Source organism: Rhamphochromis sp. 'chilingali' (genome assembly GCF_963969265.1).
Source record: "Rhamphochromis sp. 'chilingali' genome assembly, chromosome: 2".
Lineage (NCBI taxonomy): Eukaryota > Metazoa > Chordata > Actinopteri > Cichliformes > Cichlidae > Rhamphochromis > Rhamphochromis sp. 'chilingali'.
In genome coordinates this window covers 20,601,200-20,621,772 of record NC_137930.1, presented here as the reverse complement: position 1 = coordinate 20,621,772, position 20,573 = coordinate 20,601,200, and the positions used below count along the sequence as shown (strand labels likewise).

At 43.9% G+C, this 20,573-nt stretch overlaps 1 protein-coding gene across 3 annotated transcripts; it reads right to left on the bottom strand.

Annotated features, from left to right (window-relative positions):
- Nucleotides 1-2,030: 2,030 nt before the first annotated feature.
- Nucleotides 2,031-20,255, bottom strand: zbtb7c (zinc finger and BTB domain containing 7C). Of its 3 annotated transcripts, none has more exons than XM_080875586.1 (4): nucleotides 20,128-20,255; nucleotides 5,032-5,765; nucleotides 4,275-4,942; nucleotides 2,031-3,861 (listed from the first exon to the last, which is right to left on the bottom strand). In XM_080875586.1, the coding sequence occupies exons 2-4, from the start codon at nucleotides 5,743-5,745 to the stop codon at nucleotides 3,240-3,242; spliced, it is 2,004 nt and encodes a 667-aa protein (XP_080731712.1). In that variant the 5' UTR covers nucleotides 5,746-5,765; nucleotides 20,128-20,255; the 3' UTR covers nucleotides 2,031-3,239. The 3 variants fall into 3 exon arrangements, with proteins under 3 accessions (XP_080731712.1, XP_080731713.1, XP_080731711.1); XM_080875587.1 differs by having other exon boundaries at nucleotides 5,032-5,762; nucleotides 20,128-20,197; XM_080875585.1 differs by lacking the exon at nucleotides 20,128-20,255 and adding an exon at nucleotides 11,640-11,923.
- Nucleotides 20,256-20,573: the final 318 nt, after the last annotated feature.

Genomic DNA, 20,573 nt, shown 5'->3' with positions numbered 1-20,573 from the left:
TTCAATCACAAAGCTGGTTTTGTTGTATTTTTTCTTACCCCTGAAATAACCTTCAGGCCAACTGTGAGACTTCAACTTAAACCTTTAGCGCCCTCTGGAGGTATTAAGCTGTATCTAGATTTAAAGGCACGCATCAGGCAGCCAATGAGATTTAATTTCCTTAATGAGCCTGTACATGGGTAGAAGTTATTTAAAGCAGCGGAAATGAGACAAGATCGGTAGTTTTGATATCTTACTTAAACATCAGTCTTATTAAATATTACACAGGTTGTATTTTAAAAAGGAAACACTTTTGGATATTCTCTTGATACACTTCCCCTTACAGTACCTTCAACCCTCCACTAGAGGTCAGAGCAAAAATATAGAACGATGGAGGGCGGCATGGTGAAGGGAATTTGTACTTGGAAGTCATGAAGAGGCTTTTTGTGAGCTGAGTGTTCTCTTTTTTTTATCTTCTTTTATCTTGTGAAAAGTGACAGTACTTTCTCTGTGTTACTCATACATTTAGAGATAAATACTAAAACGACACCTCTGGGAAGGCTTAGACCATAAGGCCAACACAATGAGTTATTACTTAATGCCAAACGCGTCATTAAACTTTAATAAATCAATAATGGATCCTTTTATCTCTTTACAGCCGAGGGATGTATGGGTTTGCTCAAAATGTCATTCATGAGTGAGCTGCACTGTGATTTTGGTGATCTGTTATCAGCGGGTACATTTGCTCACATATTCTAATATGCTGACTTTACCTGGGGTTTTTCTCTGAAAGATTAAAGTTCAAATGAACATATCTAACTGTTAATCTGGTACAGAGGGAGCAGGACGTAGGCCTCTGAGTTTTTGTGTCAGGGGTTAATTAGTGATGTCTCATCCCAGTAACACGTTGAACAAATCCATCAATCACTTCTCAAGCAACACTTTTATAACCTCACTCTGTGCAGTTCACTATTCATCCTGCTACGTTCTCTTTGTGTCTCGATTTCAGTCTCATTAATGACAAATACGTGTTTTATATATACTACTATAGGACTCATATGCTTGACCTCTGCAGGGATATGAACCCGGCATCACAGTAATGCTGCCTACCCATAAAAGCTCCAGCTGAGGAGCTCTGTGGTTTTGTTTGTGTGGGTGTGAATAATAAACAGTGTAGTGGCAGTGGAGATTATAAAGAGCAGATAGCAGATAACAAAGCCTACACTTGATTTACTGGATAAAACTAATTTCGCTCGCCTTTTTTATGCTAATAAAGACATTTAAATTATTGTGTAACTTCTTGGCCACAAGCAGCTTCTATGGCTGTCGTGCCTCCTGAAAATGATGCATAAATAGCACGATTAAAAATTTTGGGCAGGGAGCTTGTAAGCATCCCACCACCACCAACACATTCTTAAGTAGCTAAATGTTAGGGTAATTAAATTGCTTGATATAAAAGTGATGAATGAATGCCTAAATAACTGTGCGACATGAGGGAACTTCTCTGGGTTTAGAGTCTGTGGAGACCTGAACGAGGCCTTCTATAATTACGTTTTATGATCATTTGATGGTAAAGTTATTTATTCATCCATAATTGTGCGGACACACGTTGACACGTGATCCCGTGTTGTCTCAACTATAATCTCTGCCTGCCTTTTCTAAATCTTGTGTTATTCTAGCACTTATGCCAAATACACACCTAATCACTAACTTTTGCTTGATGTAAGCCTAAACCCAAACCCTATGCTAATCTTAACTTTAAGCAACAATTTAGCATGTGACCGAGCTTTCCAGAAACCTTTGCCTGGATCTGGAGAAATAAAATAAAAAATAGGAGTACAAACACATTTGACATAATAAAGACAAGAGCAAAGTTGGGTTGTTTTTTCGTTTTTTTTGCATTTAGTGTCTTTATAAAACAGATTTGCAAAATATAGCCAAGGCTCATTCATTTAAATACGCCATAAATAGCAAGAAAATACTTTCCCATTTCAATTCAAATATTTTTTTGTTACTTCTTTATACACGAATCAGAGCTGAACATTAGACGGAAAAAAAATTATTGATTTCTTGCAGCAGAAACCCCCCAAAACAAACCAAAAAAACCCAAAACCCCCCCAAAAAACAAAACACAAGCATACCGTGTAGCTAGAGCGGCAATCGATTAGTCAGAAATATACATCCTCTGAAGACACGTGGTCATAAACATTAAAACAAAATCTTATTCAAGTCTGAAATATCAAAGCACACATCTTTGGATGGATTTCTCATAGTCTTTTAAGAGCTTTTCTTTTCTTTTTCTTTATTTATTTACTCCTTTATTTTTACAACATCAGCAACAGAACTGTAATTAACACCAGCATGGCCAAAAAGTTTGGATCCATATGTACAATAGTGCAGACAAAAGAGCTTAAATGTGAATAAAGGCAGTGGAGGGATCGTAATGCATCATCGTGTCTCCTAATTAAGTTTTCAAGTGGTCTCCCTTTATTTTTAGAAAACTATAAGATGACAACTAAAGCATCCTAGCACCATAGATGCTTTTATTTGGAGAGCGCTGCCCTTTTTCAACACATAAACCCAACGACTTAAAATAAAAACGTGAAATTGTCTCAGTGAAGGGTTATTTATTGATTTATTAAGCTATATTTCAATTTTCTTTTATGTTAATTAAATCTACTTAATGCCATTTTTGACAATAAATTCCCCCTTTTTATACATTTGCGATCACGTGTTTACATTCTGCATTTTAAAGAAACACATTTTTCAGTTTCAGAGGAATCTTATCAGAATTTAATTTTTTTTTTTTACAGCGTTTTGAATAAATAATGCAAAAAATATACATGTACGAAAACGGCATCCCTCATAAACAGACTGTTTTGCTTCTTTTGAAGGAATATGTAAACATTCACGGGGATGAAGAAATAGACCTTTTTGTCGCCGTCGGCCACGACATCGTGCTGCAGGTACTCACGGGTGCTGCTAATCACATTCATTTAGAAGAGAACCTTCATTAATGTGAATAGTAAGACCTGTGTTGACCTACTGTTTCGTGCAGATGTGACAGAAGTCTGCTTTTTGATTGAATATCTGTTTGCCGTATCAGCAGGCTTCAAGCTATTCATTGACACGTCACTCTCTCTTGCTGTCTCTCTCTCTCTGTGTAAAAGGTGCTTTAGCTTTCTGGAGCAGATGAGATGCAGAGATTAAAGACATTTTCTTTGTCTTTTTTTTTCATTTTGTCTTCTGCAGACCAGTGTTCATTTGGCCGGCTCAGGGATGGGTGGAGCCCGCTCCAGCCTCATGGCCCAGGGGTTAGAGGTCGCAGCATAATATGGAGATTGGGTAAGCACTTCTTCTCCAGCTAGAGCAAAAGCAAACACTCCCCTCTGCCTCCCAGCTCCCGGCTTCTCCTCCTCCGAGATGTGCTTCCCTTCTGCCCGCAGCTCCTCCCTACTCTCCCTGCCGGCAGCGTCCGCGCTCTTAAACCCCTGACCTCTGTTCCCGAGGCCCAGCAGCTCCCCAAGTGCGTGACTCTTGACCCCCTGGTATGCGGGGCTCAACCTGCTCTCCTCGAACCGGTTGGTCGCAGCAGTAGGGGGACACAGGAAGTTGCCGGGGGGCGCTGAACGCCAAGCAGCTGGCTTCCGTCCCCGCCGGGGGCGTGAGATTCGGCAGCTCTGCCGCTTGATGTGTCGATGCAGGTGGTCAGACCGCGTGAAACTTTTGTAGCAGTGTTCGCACTGATACGGACGGACGCCCGTGTGGATGCGCAGGTGATTTTTCAGGTCGTAGTTGTGGACAAACTTGGAGTTGCAGTGAAGGCAGATGTAGGGGCGTTCACCTGTGTGCTTCCGCATGTGGATCTTCAACTTGTCTTGTCTGAGAAAAGAAGAAAACCGCACACTTTCACAAAATGAGAGTAACACATAAATCCTACACCATTGCCCTTTCAGTCATCGAGTTTTACAAGTGACTGATTTACAAAAAAAAAGCCAACACAGATGATTTCCTTTTAGTGTCAACATTAAAGTTCTGCTCTAAAAATAAAAGTGGAAACTATGCCAAAGTGGGAGGATGTAGGTAAGTGAGATACCACTAATGCAAAAGCAGAGGGGGCTTTCCACTTTACCGTCTTTGATATTCAGATGAGGTGAAAACAGATTAACCTCAGTGAAAAGAGCATGGGGTACTTTTCCATTAACCCTGCAGTTTACACTCTTTGTATGCTAGATGAAGATGTCAAGATAATGCAAATTGTTAATGTGCAGCAGTTGGGTTTGCTTTCCACATACCTGGTGAATCGTACTTCACAGATTGTGCACATGTATGGTTTCTCCCCTGTGTGTGTCCTCATGTGCCGTGGCAGTTTCCCAGCTCCTTGAATGACCTTGTTGCAGATGGGACATTGCTGTGACGCTTTGGGCTTCATCTTCCTCTCCTCCTCCAGCTGCCAGGGGGGAAACAGCGCACCCAGGTGGGATGCGGAGCTCAGAAAACTCAGGTACGACCGAAAGTCTGCCTCATCCTTAATGGGACCCAGCGGATGACTCTCCGCTGGCACTGACCCTGCGTTCATAGTGCCGTCCAGGTTCGAGCTGACAAACTCCTTCAGCAGTTCGCCTTGGAGCATACTGGGAGGGACTTCATCTTTCATCTCCTCCTTTATGATCTCTCTTTTTACGGCCAGATCAAGGGGTCTGGAGGCTTCGAGTGGTGTGGAGGCAGGGAAGCTGTGGGGGAGCCTGGTTTGTGGTGAAGCCCCCATGTGAGGGTGGTGGGCTGGCTCCAGGAGCTGCTGAGGGAAAGCTGGGAACTCAGCGGCCCACATCGGGGGGTAGAATCCTGGGAGGAGAGGAGAAAAGTTGGACCTCCTGTCCAGTGCTGGCATGCGAGGGTAGAGCCCTTCCTGCAGGAGAGACTCGATGGAGAAATCTTTCAGAGCTCGAGTCTCAATGCTCTCCTGAAACACAAGTTTTAGATACATTAGTTTTAGAGCTTAAATAAGATAAGATTATCAACAAAAACAAGATGATATCCCCTGAATTTCACCTGCTTTCTCATGGTTTCTGGAGACTGCGACTGGGGCGTCTCCCTGTGCAGCCCGAACTGCTGGTGGTACTTAGAGGTGCTCGGAGGTGGCGAATCCTCCATCCCCGGGGGCGTCCGCTCCCCCCTGCTCGTGGAAGACTGGAGCGACCTTTCGCTGACATTGTCCTCTTCTTCCTCGTGCTCATCCTTTCTCGACCCCGCGTCCTCCTCTTCGTCCTCCTCTTCCTCTTCCTCCTCTTCTTCTTCCTCCTCTTCATCTTCCTCCCCTTCCACCTCTCTCCCACCCCCACCGCCACCCCCTCCGCCACCGCTGTCCATGATCTCCAGGCAAACGTTAATGATGCAGGGTATCTCCAGCATCTGAGCTGCATTCAGGATCTCTTTGACGTTTGACGCCGTCACAGTCAGCGTGGACGTGTAGGCGAACTCCAGGATGGCTGTGAGCGACTCTGGAGCCACAAAGTCAATTTCATACACAGCCGCGGCGTGATTGGGATCTCCGCCATCAGTAGTGGCCACTGTGAAGAGCTTCTTGAAGTACTGACTGCAGGCGGCCAGGACGGAGCGGTGGGTGCGGTACTCCTGGTCTTGGACGATGAGGATGACATCGCAGAGCAGCCCGTCGCGACGCTGCTCGTTGAGGCTGCAGAGGACGTCGCTGCTGTGATTTGGGAAGGGGATTCCGATCAGATCCTCCTCTCTGTGGTGGACCATCTTCTCTCTCTTTATCTCTGCTGGTTGTAGAGACAAAAAGCGGTACAAGTGAAACATCTGGTGGCAACTGAAAAAAGATACAAATTCTGAATCGTCACCGAAATTAATTCTCTTATTCTCGACCTGAAACTTTGCTTTTTACTTAAGCGGGGTTACATTTTGACAAGGTTCCCATCATTTATTCTGCGTCTTTATTATTTGTTAATATTTGTTGAATAATGTTTTAGGGAAAAAAAATTGAATCTAATGCACTATTTTTTTTTAATCCCAAAGGTAAGCTACTTTTATTTTCTAATTTAAAAAATAAATACCAGTGAATGGTTTTGATTTTTAATGCAGAAAAAAGTATAAATGCATAATTTAACAACATCAAAAAAGGTATTGAAAAGTATTTTTAAATACTGTACATTTTTACACTTCAGATTTACTGTGTGTAATAAATGTCTTTGCAAATACTTTGATATACTCATCACAAAAGCTCCTTTGACGCTTTTCTCACAACTGACGTTATAAGAAATCTGAAAATACTTTCAATATTATTACATGTTGTTCAAGAGCCCTTTGGTTTTTTTAATATGGGGGGATCTTTCAGGAAAAAGCCCACATGCTGACTTGAAAACAGTACATACAAGTGTGAAATATTATGCTGATCGCTTTAAACAGGTCCTGTTTAATTTCCTGTTGGCATTTGATGACTGGTCACATGTACTTTCACTTTGACTTGAAAGCGGTGAATAATAGTTCTTTAAAATCCACAGAGCTGGCATCTTGCTTCCTGGCCGTGCAAAGAGCCTGCCCTGTAAACTTGACTTGACTCATCCACGTGGATGGTGCAGGATTTAATGAAGGCATGTTAAAGAAAACAACAAAGCGGGGTTCTGAAACGCCGACGCAGAGAGTGCAGCGGTAACGACGGGTGCTGCTGCTGTCACCGGTGACAAGCGGCGTCCATTCATGGGGTGAAGGCTTTCAAAAAAAGCTTTCATATGCGAATAAGGGGAGTCTCTCCGCCGAGGCCGATAGTGTTAACACAATGAGTGACAGTCTAACTTTATTAAAATATACTGTAGGCATGCTTGTTTGCGTGCCATCTGTGCAGCAAAAGCAACAAGTGGTAAATACAGCATGTCTCATTTCGAGCAAACATCACGTTGGGTAATATTTATTCTTGAATGTGTTATCATCATTTCTTGTTGCAAGTGTGTGAGTTAGGGAAGCCCATCATTTTAATAAGTCCTAAAGCGGTTCTTGATTTTTTTTTTCTTTCTTACTTCTTACTTTTCAATTCGAAACTGGGTGGTGTGATAAAAAAGTGTGTGAGAGACGTTCTGTGATAGCGCTTATAACGTCCATCCCTCTTGTCTGCGTCTATCAGATATGAAAAAGAGGCAAGCCGATACGTTCATCGGAACAATACTGTGTGTGTGTGTGTGTGTGTGTGTGTGTGTGTGTGTGTGTGTGTGTGTGTGTGTGTGTGTGTGTGTGTGTGTGTGTGTGTGAGAGAGAGAGAGAGAGACTGGGATGTGGTGAGAAGTGGAGAAAACGACAAAAGAGGTCAGATTGTACTCTAGATACTGTATCCTGTCAAAATGCTTACTTGCAGTCTATCCTCACTCATTTCACTTATAACGCGGTGCCTGAAAAGCCTGATATATAGCACGTTATTGTCTAAACGCACAGATGAATCTCTTCTCGGTCTGCTCTCTTTCTTCACATTTTCCACTCCACAGCTGCCTGAGCTCCCACCTGTTGATTCACTGTACTGTTGTTTACAGTTCTAGTGATCAAACCTCCGCTGGCAGGGTGCTCATTCATTCACATCTATGAATAGAGCTCAAACTTAGCCATCCGCACTTGGTGGTCACTGGAGGCATGTGTAGATAAATACTTTGAAGCAGCCCCACACACCACAGCTGCATTGTTGACTAAACCGAAATGGGCCAGCTCTGAAGCCACACACACACACATACAGACCCAAGTGTCTCACTTTCTTGAGCTTCCTGCAGTGAATCACGCCAGAAGTAAAAAAAAAAAAAAAAAGGAAAAACAAGGAGAAAAAAAAACTATTTCAGAAAAAATCCCCAAGTTCACCTGCAGGTGTACAATTCAGGTACCTTACCAATCTTACATGTAGTTTATTCTTGTCGATCTTGTTGCTAGGGAACTGTTGCCATGTTCGTGCCATTGATACAGTGTGGACATAATTAAAATGTCTATAGAGGAGGTGGCAGTGTAGGATATATGTCCACAGGCACGCACGCCGGCCTCGATGCGACAGTGAAAGTTACAGTGAGCTGGGGGGGCAGAGCTGTTTGATTGGCGATTTGCAAAATGGAAATGATGATGAGGATGTATGCAGCTCACATCACAACTTTACACTTTTACAAGGAATAGAAGTTTTTTTTTTATTGTATTCCCACGCCATGTGCACAACCTCCCTAAAAGTAATAACCTGGCCTGGGCAAAAAGGTGAGAGAATCTCCAGCAGGGAGAGATCAGATGGCCCTAAAAGTTCCCTAACAGGTTGCACAAACACCAGCGGAGGGGCCCCTCCCTGCGACAGCCTGCCAAGGCAAACAATAGTGCAGAGCTTGGAACAACACTGAGTGGATAAGAGCAGGAGAAAACGACTGGGAGGGCCTGGCGAACTCACTGTCTCGCATTCGTTTTTTTTTTCTTCTCCTTTTCTTTTTTTGCTCTCGACCCATCCCACCCACTCCTGGAACTATGGGACACGTGCTGCTGTTGCTGTTTGTTCACCCACTGAACCGACGAGTGCCACTCCCCTCCCCGTTCCCACTGTTTGCCTGCCACTAGCTAGCACTAGCTCTTAGCGGCCGGCCCCTAATTACAATGTGGAGAGGATCTAAGGAGGATGTGCCACATAGACAGGGAGGGGAGGAGGGCACCGCTTTCCCACCACAAGGTCCTGGAGCGACATTTCATCAGCCAAACAACTCTTAGCCCTTTAGACGCACACGCAACACCCCACCCACCCATCAAGGGGAGCGAGGGCGGCGACGCCTTGAGAAAGGGCACAAAGTGACTCGCCTTCTGTCCCCTTTTCAAACCAACTTCAAGTTATTAGCAATAAAGCTCAACTCGGTAAGTAGTCGTCAGGTCTAACAACCTGCCATAATGAGATGGCTGGATTTTTTTAGTGAATTAAAAAACAAAAAACAAACAAAATTTGTTTTTGATTAAAACTTTTAGCACCTGTCACAATTGCATCACCGCTTTAAAGGAAGAAGTTCCAAGTGTGGGGAAAAAAAAGTTCACACGAGTTCAACTCATTTACTAAACTGACCTCTAATAAAGGCTTTTCCGTCTCCCTCTCTTTCTGCCTTCCTGTACTGGCCAGCATCTCCTCTCATGCCTCACTTAGTCACCAACACTTTCAACTCAGCACTCCCGCCCCAAATTATGTGTCACCTCCATCCAGTGTCGTCTTTCTCCCGAGAACTTCATCTGCTCTCCGGGCACTGACCACCAGCGCCACCTCCTCCTAATGATTCTCCTCTTCTTCCTCTTCCTCCTCACCACCTCCTCCTTCTCTTCCTCCACCTCGCTCTGTCCGTGTTGCAGCTGTATCATCATTATGCCTAGAGTAGAGTGGCTAACTTGTCCCCAAACCTGACCGCTCAGGCCACAAATCACCAGCTAATGTCCATCTCAAGCCTTGTGACGGGCAGACGCTCATTTGGCCTGTGCGCTCCAACACCCAGTGCCTAGTTTATTCCTGTCAGGCCCGTTCATCCACCTGACCCCCATGCTAAATCACCAGCCGCCAGAGTTTACCCCTGTCACCGACTGCCCATAGCAAACACCTGCGAAACAACTGTCACAGGTGGACAATTGCACAGCCAATAATTTACAGTATTGACAGCCAAAATTCACCCCCCTTATTAAGGGAAGACATTCATTTGACCTGCTGTGTAAACTAGTCCATTATCGCCAGTGAAACAGCAGTGCACCTCGAGGAGACACTTCCATGGTTAGTGTTAGTTTTGAGCCTCTAGGCCGCATGAAGGGGGGGAGATTTTTATATTTTATCTTAATTGCTGTCAATTAGAGAAGGTGAGGAAGGAGGACACAATGCCAGTTAAACTTCATGACTGGGGCTTTATTTTCTCTTTGCAGTAATGGTGAAATGTCAGGGTCAAAATCCGAGTATTTAAACAGAAACCGCTGCTTATTTGGAACAGTCAGTGCTTTAGGAATTAGTGTGTGTGTTTTAACAAAAGCACAGAGGTTTTTTTTTAAGTATTGTTAGCATTTAGGTTAAAAAAAAACCCAACTAAACAAATAAACTTTTGAAGCTGTGCACTTCAAAGTAACTTCAAACTACAGATTCACAGTCAAATGCATAAAGTGCCATTAAATACAATGTTATACTGCATTGCTCACTTAATTAATTCAGAAAGTCTGCAGTTATTTGTACCTTTGGCTAGCGCTCAGCCTTGACTGATTAAAAATGAATGATTCATTTAAAGTTAACACTGGACCTGATCCAAGGTCAGTTCAAATCGCACGGCTCCTTAAAGCGCCTCTTTGCGCTAAATGTCATCTCTCGAGCCTTTCAGGGGGGCCCACAGTTACCCGCCTCCGTCTCAGTCACCCCAAAAGTTTACTTTATTGCCAATAAAACAAGAAAGATTTTCAATCACACATATTCAGTTTGAAATAATGGACAGTTTCTAAATCTCATCTGATACTTTCTTCAGTTTGGCCTGAGGAAAGACCCCCAAAAATGAGCAGAGGAAGTTAAAACCCAAACCACAAGTAAGGATGGTACAGTATAAAATGATCATTACAGCATTTTTTTTAAAAAAGTTGTTTCAGTTTTCCAGTTTGCAGTTATTCACATTTATTTGTATTTTTAAAAGTCAGGCTGTTTAAACTTTACACTTAAACAGGATAATATTGAGTGTCTTTACTAAGCTACACACTGGCAGGTAAAGCTTAAAAACTGATTGGATTAATTGAGATATGATTAATAAATCATTAAGCAGACTTTTATCATAGTGTGTAACTGCATGTAGTTTACCACCAGCACGTCAGCATTACAGCACAGCCTTGTTTTGCATCTCTGTATGCCGCTGAATAATGCTTTCTAAAATGTGCTGGTTGTAGGCAACTGTATTTACATTTTGTTCTGTTCAGTTGGCTCCAACAAAGAATTTGATGTAGAATAAAAAAAGAAGACCAGAAACTTTAAAAACAGCGGCGAGTAAACAGTTACAAGAGCACTACGGGTCACTGCTTTTTGTAACTTTATGAGCTAAGAGGTCTTATAAGCTGACTTGCTGTAAACAATCATTTACAGCTCAGCCTCAAATCCATAACATGTTTTTTTTTGTCTATTTTGTCTGTGCTCTAAAACATGCCCCCTCCCTGCTTTTTAAAAAAATTACCTGAGTATTTGTGGATTTAACGGAGAGTGTCATATAGATACAGAAACTGTAATGTGTAATTACTTTTGGAGACAAAACACGCACTTAAGTCCACCGAAACTACTATGTTTGGCATTTCCAAGATGTGTTGTGATGCTATAAATGCCTGCGCTATTTCCAGCATCTTTACGGCACAGTGTTTACACTGCACAGCCCGAATAATGACACGAGTCGTTAAGTGGTTTTATTGACCTGTTTGCACCTTTTCGGGCCTTTATGGTCTAAAGCGCTCATTTGAAGTGATGCACACAACCCAAAAGTGCAAGCTGATTCACACGGGCGCACACACACACACACACATCCTCTGTAATACTCAGAAATGATTACACACACACACACCCATGTGGATGTTCCACAAGTCTGACATCCAAATAAATTTGCACATGTCTTGATACGTTCCCCCAGCATTCCACAGATTTCAGCAGGCATCACCTACCGTACCTTCTCTTTCTCAATTCCTCTCACGTGTCTTTGTATTTCCAGACTACTAAGAAGCTCCGCTGCTCCTCACTTGACCTCTCAGCATAGCTCTCTTTAATTGAAACACAGCTGCCTCGCTCTTTGCCCGTCTGTCAGTCAGTCCATTCACAAGCTCCTCACACTAGATTCAGATACCCATTCACAAAAAAAAAAAAAAACACCCCAGGAAGGAAAAATATCCAATGAAGGGAAGCAAAGCAGCGCAGCAGAGGAGAGCAGAGAGCGATTCTTGGGTTTGTCTGTGTAGCCGAGTGGCTGGTGTGGAGTTTAGAGTCAGGCAGGCTCACTGTTGTGTGTGGCTCATGTAGGACGAGCGAGAGAGTGAGAGGAAGAAGGGAGGGAGGGCAGCAGCTCTGCGCTGTGGAGATGTCGCACCACTAGTTTTTATAGCAGGGTGGGTAGCTGGAAGATAATAATACCCCATCCTCCTCCACAACACAAGTTTAAGCGCAGTGTGTAATAAGCCCATGGCGCAGACACCCTCTGATTTAGGTCAGACAAAATGAATTTTTAGTTGTGTTAGAGTGGATTTTGGTAGAAAGGGACCGGGGCAAAAGAAACCCGAAGGGGTTGTTTGGGGAGACTGAGGGAGGGTAAAAATGGAAAGGAGAAAGAGAGGGAGCGAGAGACAGAGAGAAAAGTTGGGAAAGCGTTTTGTGCACCTCTGTTGGTGAGTCTCAGACTGAGATGAGGAGAAGCAGAAATGCAAGTGGAACTTAAATCAGGTTAGTTTTATTCCCACACCTGCTCTTTTCTATTCTATTAAAAATGAAACTTGAAATAAATCTAAAGCTATTTCCACAGGAAGCCACACACTGACCCCACCTTAGAGAAATACTGATAGCAAGAACTGACTAGTTTCTGGAAAAAGAACCTAATAAATCAACCTATTTTGACCTGAGAGACTTCTGCATAACCCCGTTAAACTAGCTGATTCAGTCAGTGGCGTTAATTTGAAAGGCTGTATTATTTAAAAGCTGTCTGTATCTGAGACAGAATTAGACCACAAACGCGACAAAAGAAAAAAAAATACCACAAGCGTCTGTTTACAGACCTTTTATTTTTTCTCTCTCTCTCTCTTTCTCGCTTTGTCGAACCGTTGTTTCAACTAAGTTTCAGAAACCCGGCCGTGAAGAGCAGACGGCCAACGTTAGAGTCCTGTTTTGAGTCAGAAAGCGCCGAGGCAGGGTAACAGTTGGCGAGCACCACCACCTCAGTCTGTGGAGAGGAGGAGGAAGTTCATGCAGAAAAAGGTGTAGAAATAAGCCATTCTGTAAAGGCTCGAGCACAGAGGAGGAAACTCGGTTCGGCAGAAGTTTTGAGGAGATGTTAAACTTCAAGACGAGATTGCCTGTTAAGCTCCTTTCTGTGTTGAGTCAGATGTTTGTGATGGCAAGACGGAGGGAAAGAAAAAGGGAGAACAAGTGTTTCCTTTGCCTTTGCTTTCACACACGCGCGCACAAGCCAAATGTTATGACAAAGCACATTCACAGTGTCGAAAAAGCCATTGGGTTTTCCTGTGTGACATCATTAAACCACACCCTTTGTCATACTTCACTGTTTTTATTCGTATAAGTTTTACCGCCTAAGCAATATGAGAGAGAGCGGCAGTCTTGCTGTTTAAAGGCAGCAAGCGAGATCCGAGCAGATGTTCGTCCACGATGGTAGAGCACGCAGCGAGCCATTGTTTTCCTGGTGGCTGCTGGACCTTCAAATCTACTAAAATATTTCTGACCGACCGTATATCATAACCGACAATCAGACAGTGAAAGGAGTCAAATTGTGTTGAGTTAACCTCCACAAACAAGTACACATCAGAGCGTACATCAGACTATGCTATGCCCACTTCCACTTGGGGAAAAAATGGACCAAAGCAAACCGCAGCCCATGCCCACGGTGGTTTACACTGTTTTGTACAGGGTGAGAGCCCAGGCCAGTTCGCATTGGCATCTAGTATATATAAACAGGGTAAGCCACTAACTGCTAGCAGCCCAGCCAGACGGCCAGAAAAACAGCGTTTGTCTTCCTAAAAAGTTCGACTATCTGTTCTAAACACGCCTGCTGCCGTCACAGCAGCGCTCTGTAAGTGGTACCTGTGCGTATTGCTTTGTTCTAAACTCGGAAGAAAAAAAAGCACAAAAAAAGAAGTGCAGGCTTTTGAACTGCAGATTGAAAACAGTCATCTCGTGGTGCTGACATGCAATTTGTTAAACACAGATTTGCCATGCAGCTCTGTGTTTGGTGACAAAACTTCACAAACGTCTATGGCAAATTAATACGCAGCTTAATTTAAAGGCCTTTAAAACTGCTCGTACAATCTCAGCTCTGCCTTTCTTTCTTTTCAGGACAACCTGAACATGTTATATGACTTAAATCAGAAAATCTGGTGAGAAATGTGCATTAAGGCCAAAAAAAGTGCATCTTCATCCCATATGCAGCGACGAGTTTAATTGGCTTAATCACAAAATAACATAAGCTATTTTTAACTGCTGTGCAAATAACAATCAAACGTTTTTTCTGTGTCTCTCAGTCTTTTGTGTTTCTCTAAGCTAACAACTCATTCCTCCTCCCCTTTCTCCAGGAAAAAGCGGTGGATCTTGCCGCCTGCTCTGTGCGCGCTCACAGTCATGAGGGCTGAGTAAGAGTCATCTGTTTTGTCTGTCCGTCTCTCTGACTGGTGTGTCAGTGTACCTGTTTACTGCCACCTGCTGCTCCCAGCAAGATACACATACAAGGGCACCAGATTGGCACTTTGGATGGGGGATGGGGTGTGAAGCATCATTACATAAAGTTGATATCATGAAAACTTTGGTGCTATACTCAGCTTGGCCTTCTGTGCAGACCATAAACACGGCAGTCCGATTCTTAATACTAAAATTGGCTCTTTTTGGCACGTCTGAGAAGATCTCATCAGCATCTCAGATGGTCTCGTAGCAGCACAGCAGCCACGTATCACAGAGTGAATTTTTACATGTGCCACTGGTATGAAATAGTGTGATCCTAGACTGCTGCTTTTTAGTTCGCCTTGTTTGGCAAACAGGGCCCTGCCTCCGCCACCTAGCGTTTAGGTAGACGCTTCTCAAACTAGCTGCAAAGAGGTATTACAAGGATGCCTGGAGAGTTGAGGCTGTCTTATGGACGCACTTTGGTTCTGAATATCTGCTGGAATCACTTTTTCTTAAGTGTTCCCAAAAGACATTCATATTGTTTCATCAAGTTGCGAATATGCCAAACTGACTAAAGTAGCTGCATAAATATAGATTTCACCTCCACAAAAGTGACCGACCACTTTCTGATGGGATAAATGTGAACTCTGACCTGAAGGGGGTCTGTAAAGCAGTTCTGGATTCTGACTTTTCAAGAAGTACTTATAACTGCTAAGAATCAGTGTTAAAATGCAGCAGTATACACATAGCCCACGAGCGTGCTAAAACAGTTCAGGGACAAGCTCAGCTGACCTTCCCAGGATTAATAAAAACTGTAGAGGCAGACAAACACGACCGGCCAAACTCATACTTTGACTCTGAAGCCAGGTGTGGCCTGGTGTGGGAGAGAAGCAGGAAAGGGAGGCATTCACTACCCCCACTCCTCTTCCATCCAGAGATAGGGCATCGCAGCAGCCTCCCAGGTCTAACATCCCTTGCCTCAAGTGCCAAGGACAGCCAGGCACTTGGAGATGCAATGTTGATTAAACACAAAGGGAGGGTTGAATGTGTTCAAACCCACTGCAAGCTCTGCCTCGCTCACTCGCAGACAAACATTCACAGAGATACACACCCATCTGTCATTGCACTGAGGTCATTAGAACTCACCTTGGAGCATGCCATTTGGGTGAGTGAGACGAGGGCGTTTCCTGTCTGCTGACCTGTCTGTTTTGGGCTTTAACTTTCTCCCATTGGGCCTTCTTTTCAAACAGCCTAATAAATATGGGAAGCTTTGCCAGAAGGGAGGTAAAGAACTGCAAGTACTCAGTGAAAGTCTCACACAGTTGGCTGCACTCCTTTGTATGAATCCACTGAGTGTTTTCTTAAAGGTAAATTTGATCATTCGTCATGTTTGAGGCCGCTTTTTTGAGAAGAATGTATTCAAGGCGTAATAATCCCAACAAAATGTACAAAGAGTCATGGCCCCGCTAGCGCAATTTGACTTCAGAATGGGTTTTGTTGTGTTTGCTGGATTGGTTTGGTGTCTGTATTTTTGTGTGAGCGTTGTGTACGTGCGTGTTTCGCGAGGGTCGTCAGGTGAATGAAGACAACTCCTTACGGTGATAACGAGAAGGAGGCCAGCCTTGGTGGGACAGCCTCTGTCTGCCCTCAGGTATTGTGTGTATGCTGTACGCATGTTTGTGTGTGTGTGTGCGAGTGTGAGAGAGAGAGCATGTGTACGTGTGTGTGTCAGCAAGAGAGCCCTCGGGCACTCTGGCACCTCCTAATTAAAACCAGTCAGGCTGCAGGGCAGGGGAGACAGATGCCTGTCATGGAACACACACACATGCACACACACACATGCACGAGGTGGCGGACCGCTGTGAACCGCATGCACACTGGCAAAATACACAAGCTCGATGCGCAGGTCAGCTATTTTTGGAGGCGAACCCAATTTCATCCCACCCACTCAGGTATCACAGCAGGTAACTAATCTGTGACAAAACACAAGCAGAACTTATAAAATGATCCACACACGGAAAGCAAATATTCTGAGATAAAGAACGTTGAAATCTGCATGGACGGGGTTAAAATTAATTTGACTAATCTGGTTAGAAAACAAAAGACAGTGAGCGATGTCTCATTAGAGTTATTTCGACCTGAAACCTGCGTGTTTGTGTGTTTGGCAGCTTAAACTCAAACGCTCTCTCTTACGAAGTTGTGAACCACAGTGGCCTCTAGACTGACACATCTCTGTTTCTCCCAAGCACAGAGTGAGGCATAATTGTTCTGTGTGTGTGTGTGTTACCTGCAAACTCTGTCACATTTTATCTCCCAGTGAAGCACCTCGAGCTGCAGGCGACTACATATAGTACTTAGCAGGCTAAATGCTGTTTGTCTGGGGTAGGTGGGTGGATCAAGGCATGTTGCTCTCCTTTCTCTCCCAGTGATTAGATAGCATAAGCAGGCCAGCTAGCCTAACCCACACACTCATGTCTCTAAAACTGCCATCCAGCCCTGCTTTCTCTCTCACTGCCTCTCACACACAGGTGGGTGGACCCACTTATTCAACCCAGATCTTTCTTTTAGACATTATGAAATCACGCTCTCTTTTTTCCTTCTCCTCCCTTTCTTCTTTTCTTCATCTAACTCCCTGATGCTGAATGACACGCGGCTCTATGCTCTATATGTTTCCCCGCACTGTACGTGCGGCTGTTCTTCGTTTTCTAATTTACCAGCCAGTCATTTTACCCGATTGCCAAACTGCCGAGAGCCAATGCCTTTCTTTGTGCTTGTCGCCAGGTTAAAGCTAGGTGGGTTGCTAGTGGTTACAGGGGCCCTATTTTGTATTATCTAGGTAACATTCAGGAAACACCCACAAATTGTATGTGAAATGCTTCACTGCGCAACCACATTACAAATTGCGGCTGCCACTGACATTTCAGATGTTGAAATGTATGACAAAAATATTTCTCTGATGACTATGACCCTGCTAAGGAATGCATAAAAAAACCACTACAAGACACTCTGTGATTTAGTAAATACAAAGCAACTGTTGCATTATTAATAGAAGTTCATAACATGAAACAAGTTTCTGTGTGATCGAGTTTGTTTTTGCAGTTTTGCGAGACCTTTCAGATAAAGCACAGACACACACAGCTCAAAAGTAAAGCGATATATTTATGTAAAGCAGTAATAACTTAAAGGAACCCAAATGCCTTGATTATGTTGTTTTTGAAGAGTTTAGTGTCAGGGTAGGTGGTGAGCAGGAAGTGTGAGGCAAGAGGTGTTCCCAGGAAGTCAAAGTGTGCGAGTATAATCGGTCGGTTTATTATTTTTAAGAAAAATACTGGATGTGGAGATGAAAAGGAGGAGCACTGTAAACGGAAAGATGGGATATAGCTTGAAAAGCAGAGGGTGTGATCGAGCCGACCCCTGGGAGAGAAAGGGCCCACCTCCCTCCCCCCGGCTGCTTCTGTCGTTGGAGCCAGGCGCTGTGTTTCGTGAGGAACGCAAAAGTACACAAATCCCACAGAAGGAGCTTTTTTGGCAGGGCTTGGGCCTCCCACCCACGGCAGCCTCTTCAAGCCTCCTCCCATCCTCTATTCATCTGTGAGGGGCGGCTTACTCACCCAGCCCAACTCCACACACACACACACACACACAGAAAAACACACACACACAACAAAACCTGGACCTCGATCCTACGGAGGAGGGCGGACACGCACGCGTGCACACAAAAATGGCTCCTCTGCCATTGTAGACATGCAAACACAAGCAGCACATTAACCTGAACACAAGTTTTTGCGGGTATGCGTCTAACAGATCAGGTTTTTTTGGAGGGCGTTTTTTTGTCCTCTCTGCTTTCTGAGCAGTTTTCTTAAAGAAAAAGAATCAGATTCAGGACAGCTGCCGTGATGACATCTGTGTCACAGAAGGTTAGCATCAGATTGTGTATCCCTGTGTGGATGCTGTTACATGGGCATGCCCACATGCTGTCAGGTGGGAAGAAGGCGTGCGGACTCATTCACCGTCAGTCTCACAATGAACACATTGCATAATTCTTCAGATGTGAAGCCGCGTCTTCATTCATTTTGACAAATTGATTCAGGGCTGTTAAAATCTCTTAGTCAAGCACTTTTTGTGCCCTTACACGCCGGCTCGCTAAGCTAACCGGCTTGTCGTGATCTGCACGGCATACTGTAGGTGAGATTATACAAACACCGGCTGAAATCTGTCCTGGGTAATGTTTGTTAAACACAGCCGACGTAAGCGAGGCCCTGCAACAAAAGACCAGCGAGGATCAGGTTCAAATCACTAATCCTAGAGAGAGAAAGAAGCAGACGTGGAGCTGTAGTCAGACGAGAATAGGTGTGGTAGCGTCTACTTGATTTTATCCCCATCTAACCTCACAGCAACAGGAAAGAAAGCTCTGTAAGGTTGTTTTTTTTTTTTAAATTAACAATGATGGCTGATAAGCTTTCAAGCTGATATCTTCTGTACATGCTGCTTTATTGTATTTGAAGTTTTGTTTTGCTCACATTCCCTTTATCATCTCGCACCGCATTTTGAGGAAGCGGCTCATTTTCTAATTTTCCATTCATTTTCATACGATCCATCTAGTTCTCTGATAAACGGAAACACACTGCGTATCTAAATTGAGAACCTGGTGATAATAATGTGGTTCGTGAGCTGTGAAGCTGCTTTAGACCACAGCTGCCTGTTTTTAGGTCGGTACTGGAAACTGAGATCCTTTGTCATAACCTGTTGATTAAAACCACCGCTCGTTTGTACAGTATTTGAAGCATATAGTGCATAATTGCAAGGTTTTTTTTAAATCAGCCGAAGGTTTTGCATTCGCCACTTCAGTTAGGACCATGCCAGCCTTACTAACACGGAAAGCAGGACAGTTGACATCTCGCACAATGATTCAGTCGTGTCGTCTCAAGAATACTTCAGTACCTTGTTACAGTATCGCGTATAACTGCCCTGTAATGATACTCTTGAAGTTATTCGTGGCATTTGATGAGGAGTCACAGGAAGAGTGAAAGAAATGTGAATGTCACACCTCTGCCCCCACATCTGTTGCACAGAAGCTAAGATTGCTCTAAAACGCGAGCGGTGATTAAACGGACTCCTGCCGGACAGATGTTAACCCATGTGTCCGATCGTCTTGTTATTACTTCGTCAGTTAGAGGCATTGTATGATCAGGCTGTGCTCGGGCCGATCGTACAGTCGCAGATGCGAGATTAAAGTCACGTGCAATCAATCTTCGTGTAGTTCTACAAGCTGCTACTACAACAAAAACAAGTAACAGTAAAAAAAAAAAAATGATATCAGTCTTTCAATCTGTTCCAGCTCTGTCATGCTTTCACTTGCTTCCTCCCTTGGTGTGCGGTTGCTGTTTGAAAGGGGGAGTCTTTTCACTCACTGTGTGCACATCTGTTGCGAGATATGCACAGAGAAAAGTTTCTGCATAGCTGAGCAGTCTATTTTTTTTTTACATTTTTTTAAACATATATATTCCATCGTGAAAAGTTTGAAACATGGAGCAATTTGCAATTTAAAATGGGTCGCACAGAAGAGCCCGATTCTGCAAAAGGTCAGCCATCCGTTAGTTTGATTCTGGTGCGCAGGAGGTAGCCGGCAGCTTGTGTATGCTTTGAACTTTTTTGTTTTGTTTTTTTTGTCTGAACAGAGAGAAAATGTGAACCTCACTTTACGACTTTTTCGATGATGACAAATGATAGCGTGAAAGAGAAAAGAGCAGAAAAGTGAACAGAGACAGCGAGATGTTACTGACCTTTTAAGAAGAGAAGTTTTGATTTCAGTTCCTCTCTCACTCCCTGTCAGGAAACACAGCACTGTCTCAGCACTGGCAGACTTGTGAAAGTGAGAGCAGGCACGAAACACACTCAAATTTGCTCTGAAGGTGTGTCCGTGATTTGGGGGAGTGAAAAGGTACCGCTCCACGAAGCGGTTATCTAAGAAACACAACAACAAAAAAAAAAAACCTGCTACACCCACCAGCCTCAGCCAACACCCCTCCCTCCCGTCTAAACCAAAACTATTTGGCAATGTTCCCTACAAGTCCACCTGTGCTTAGGGGAGGGGAGTGACACACACTCTAACACTAAAACAAGCCAAGCCTAAAAACCTGCTTGCACGTTTGACTGGGGTGGTATGATTACAGCTGAGAAATGACAGAGCTTAGCTGTGGTGCTGACTAGAGCTGAGAGAGTGCTCTTG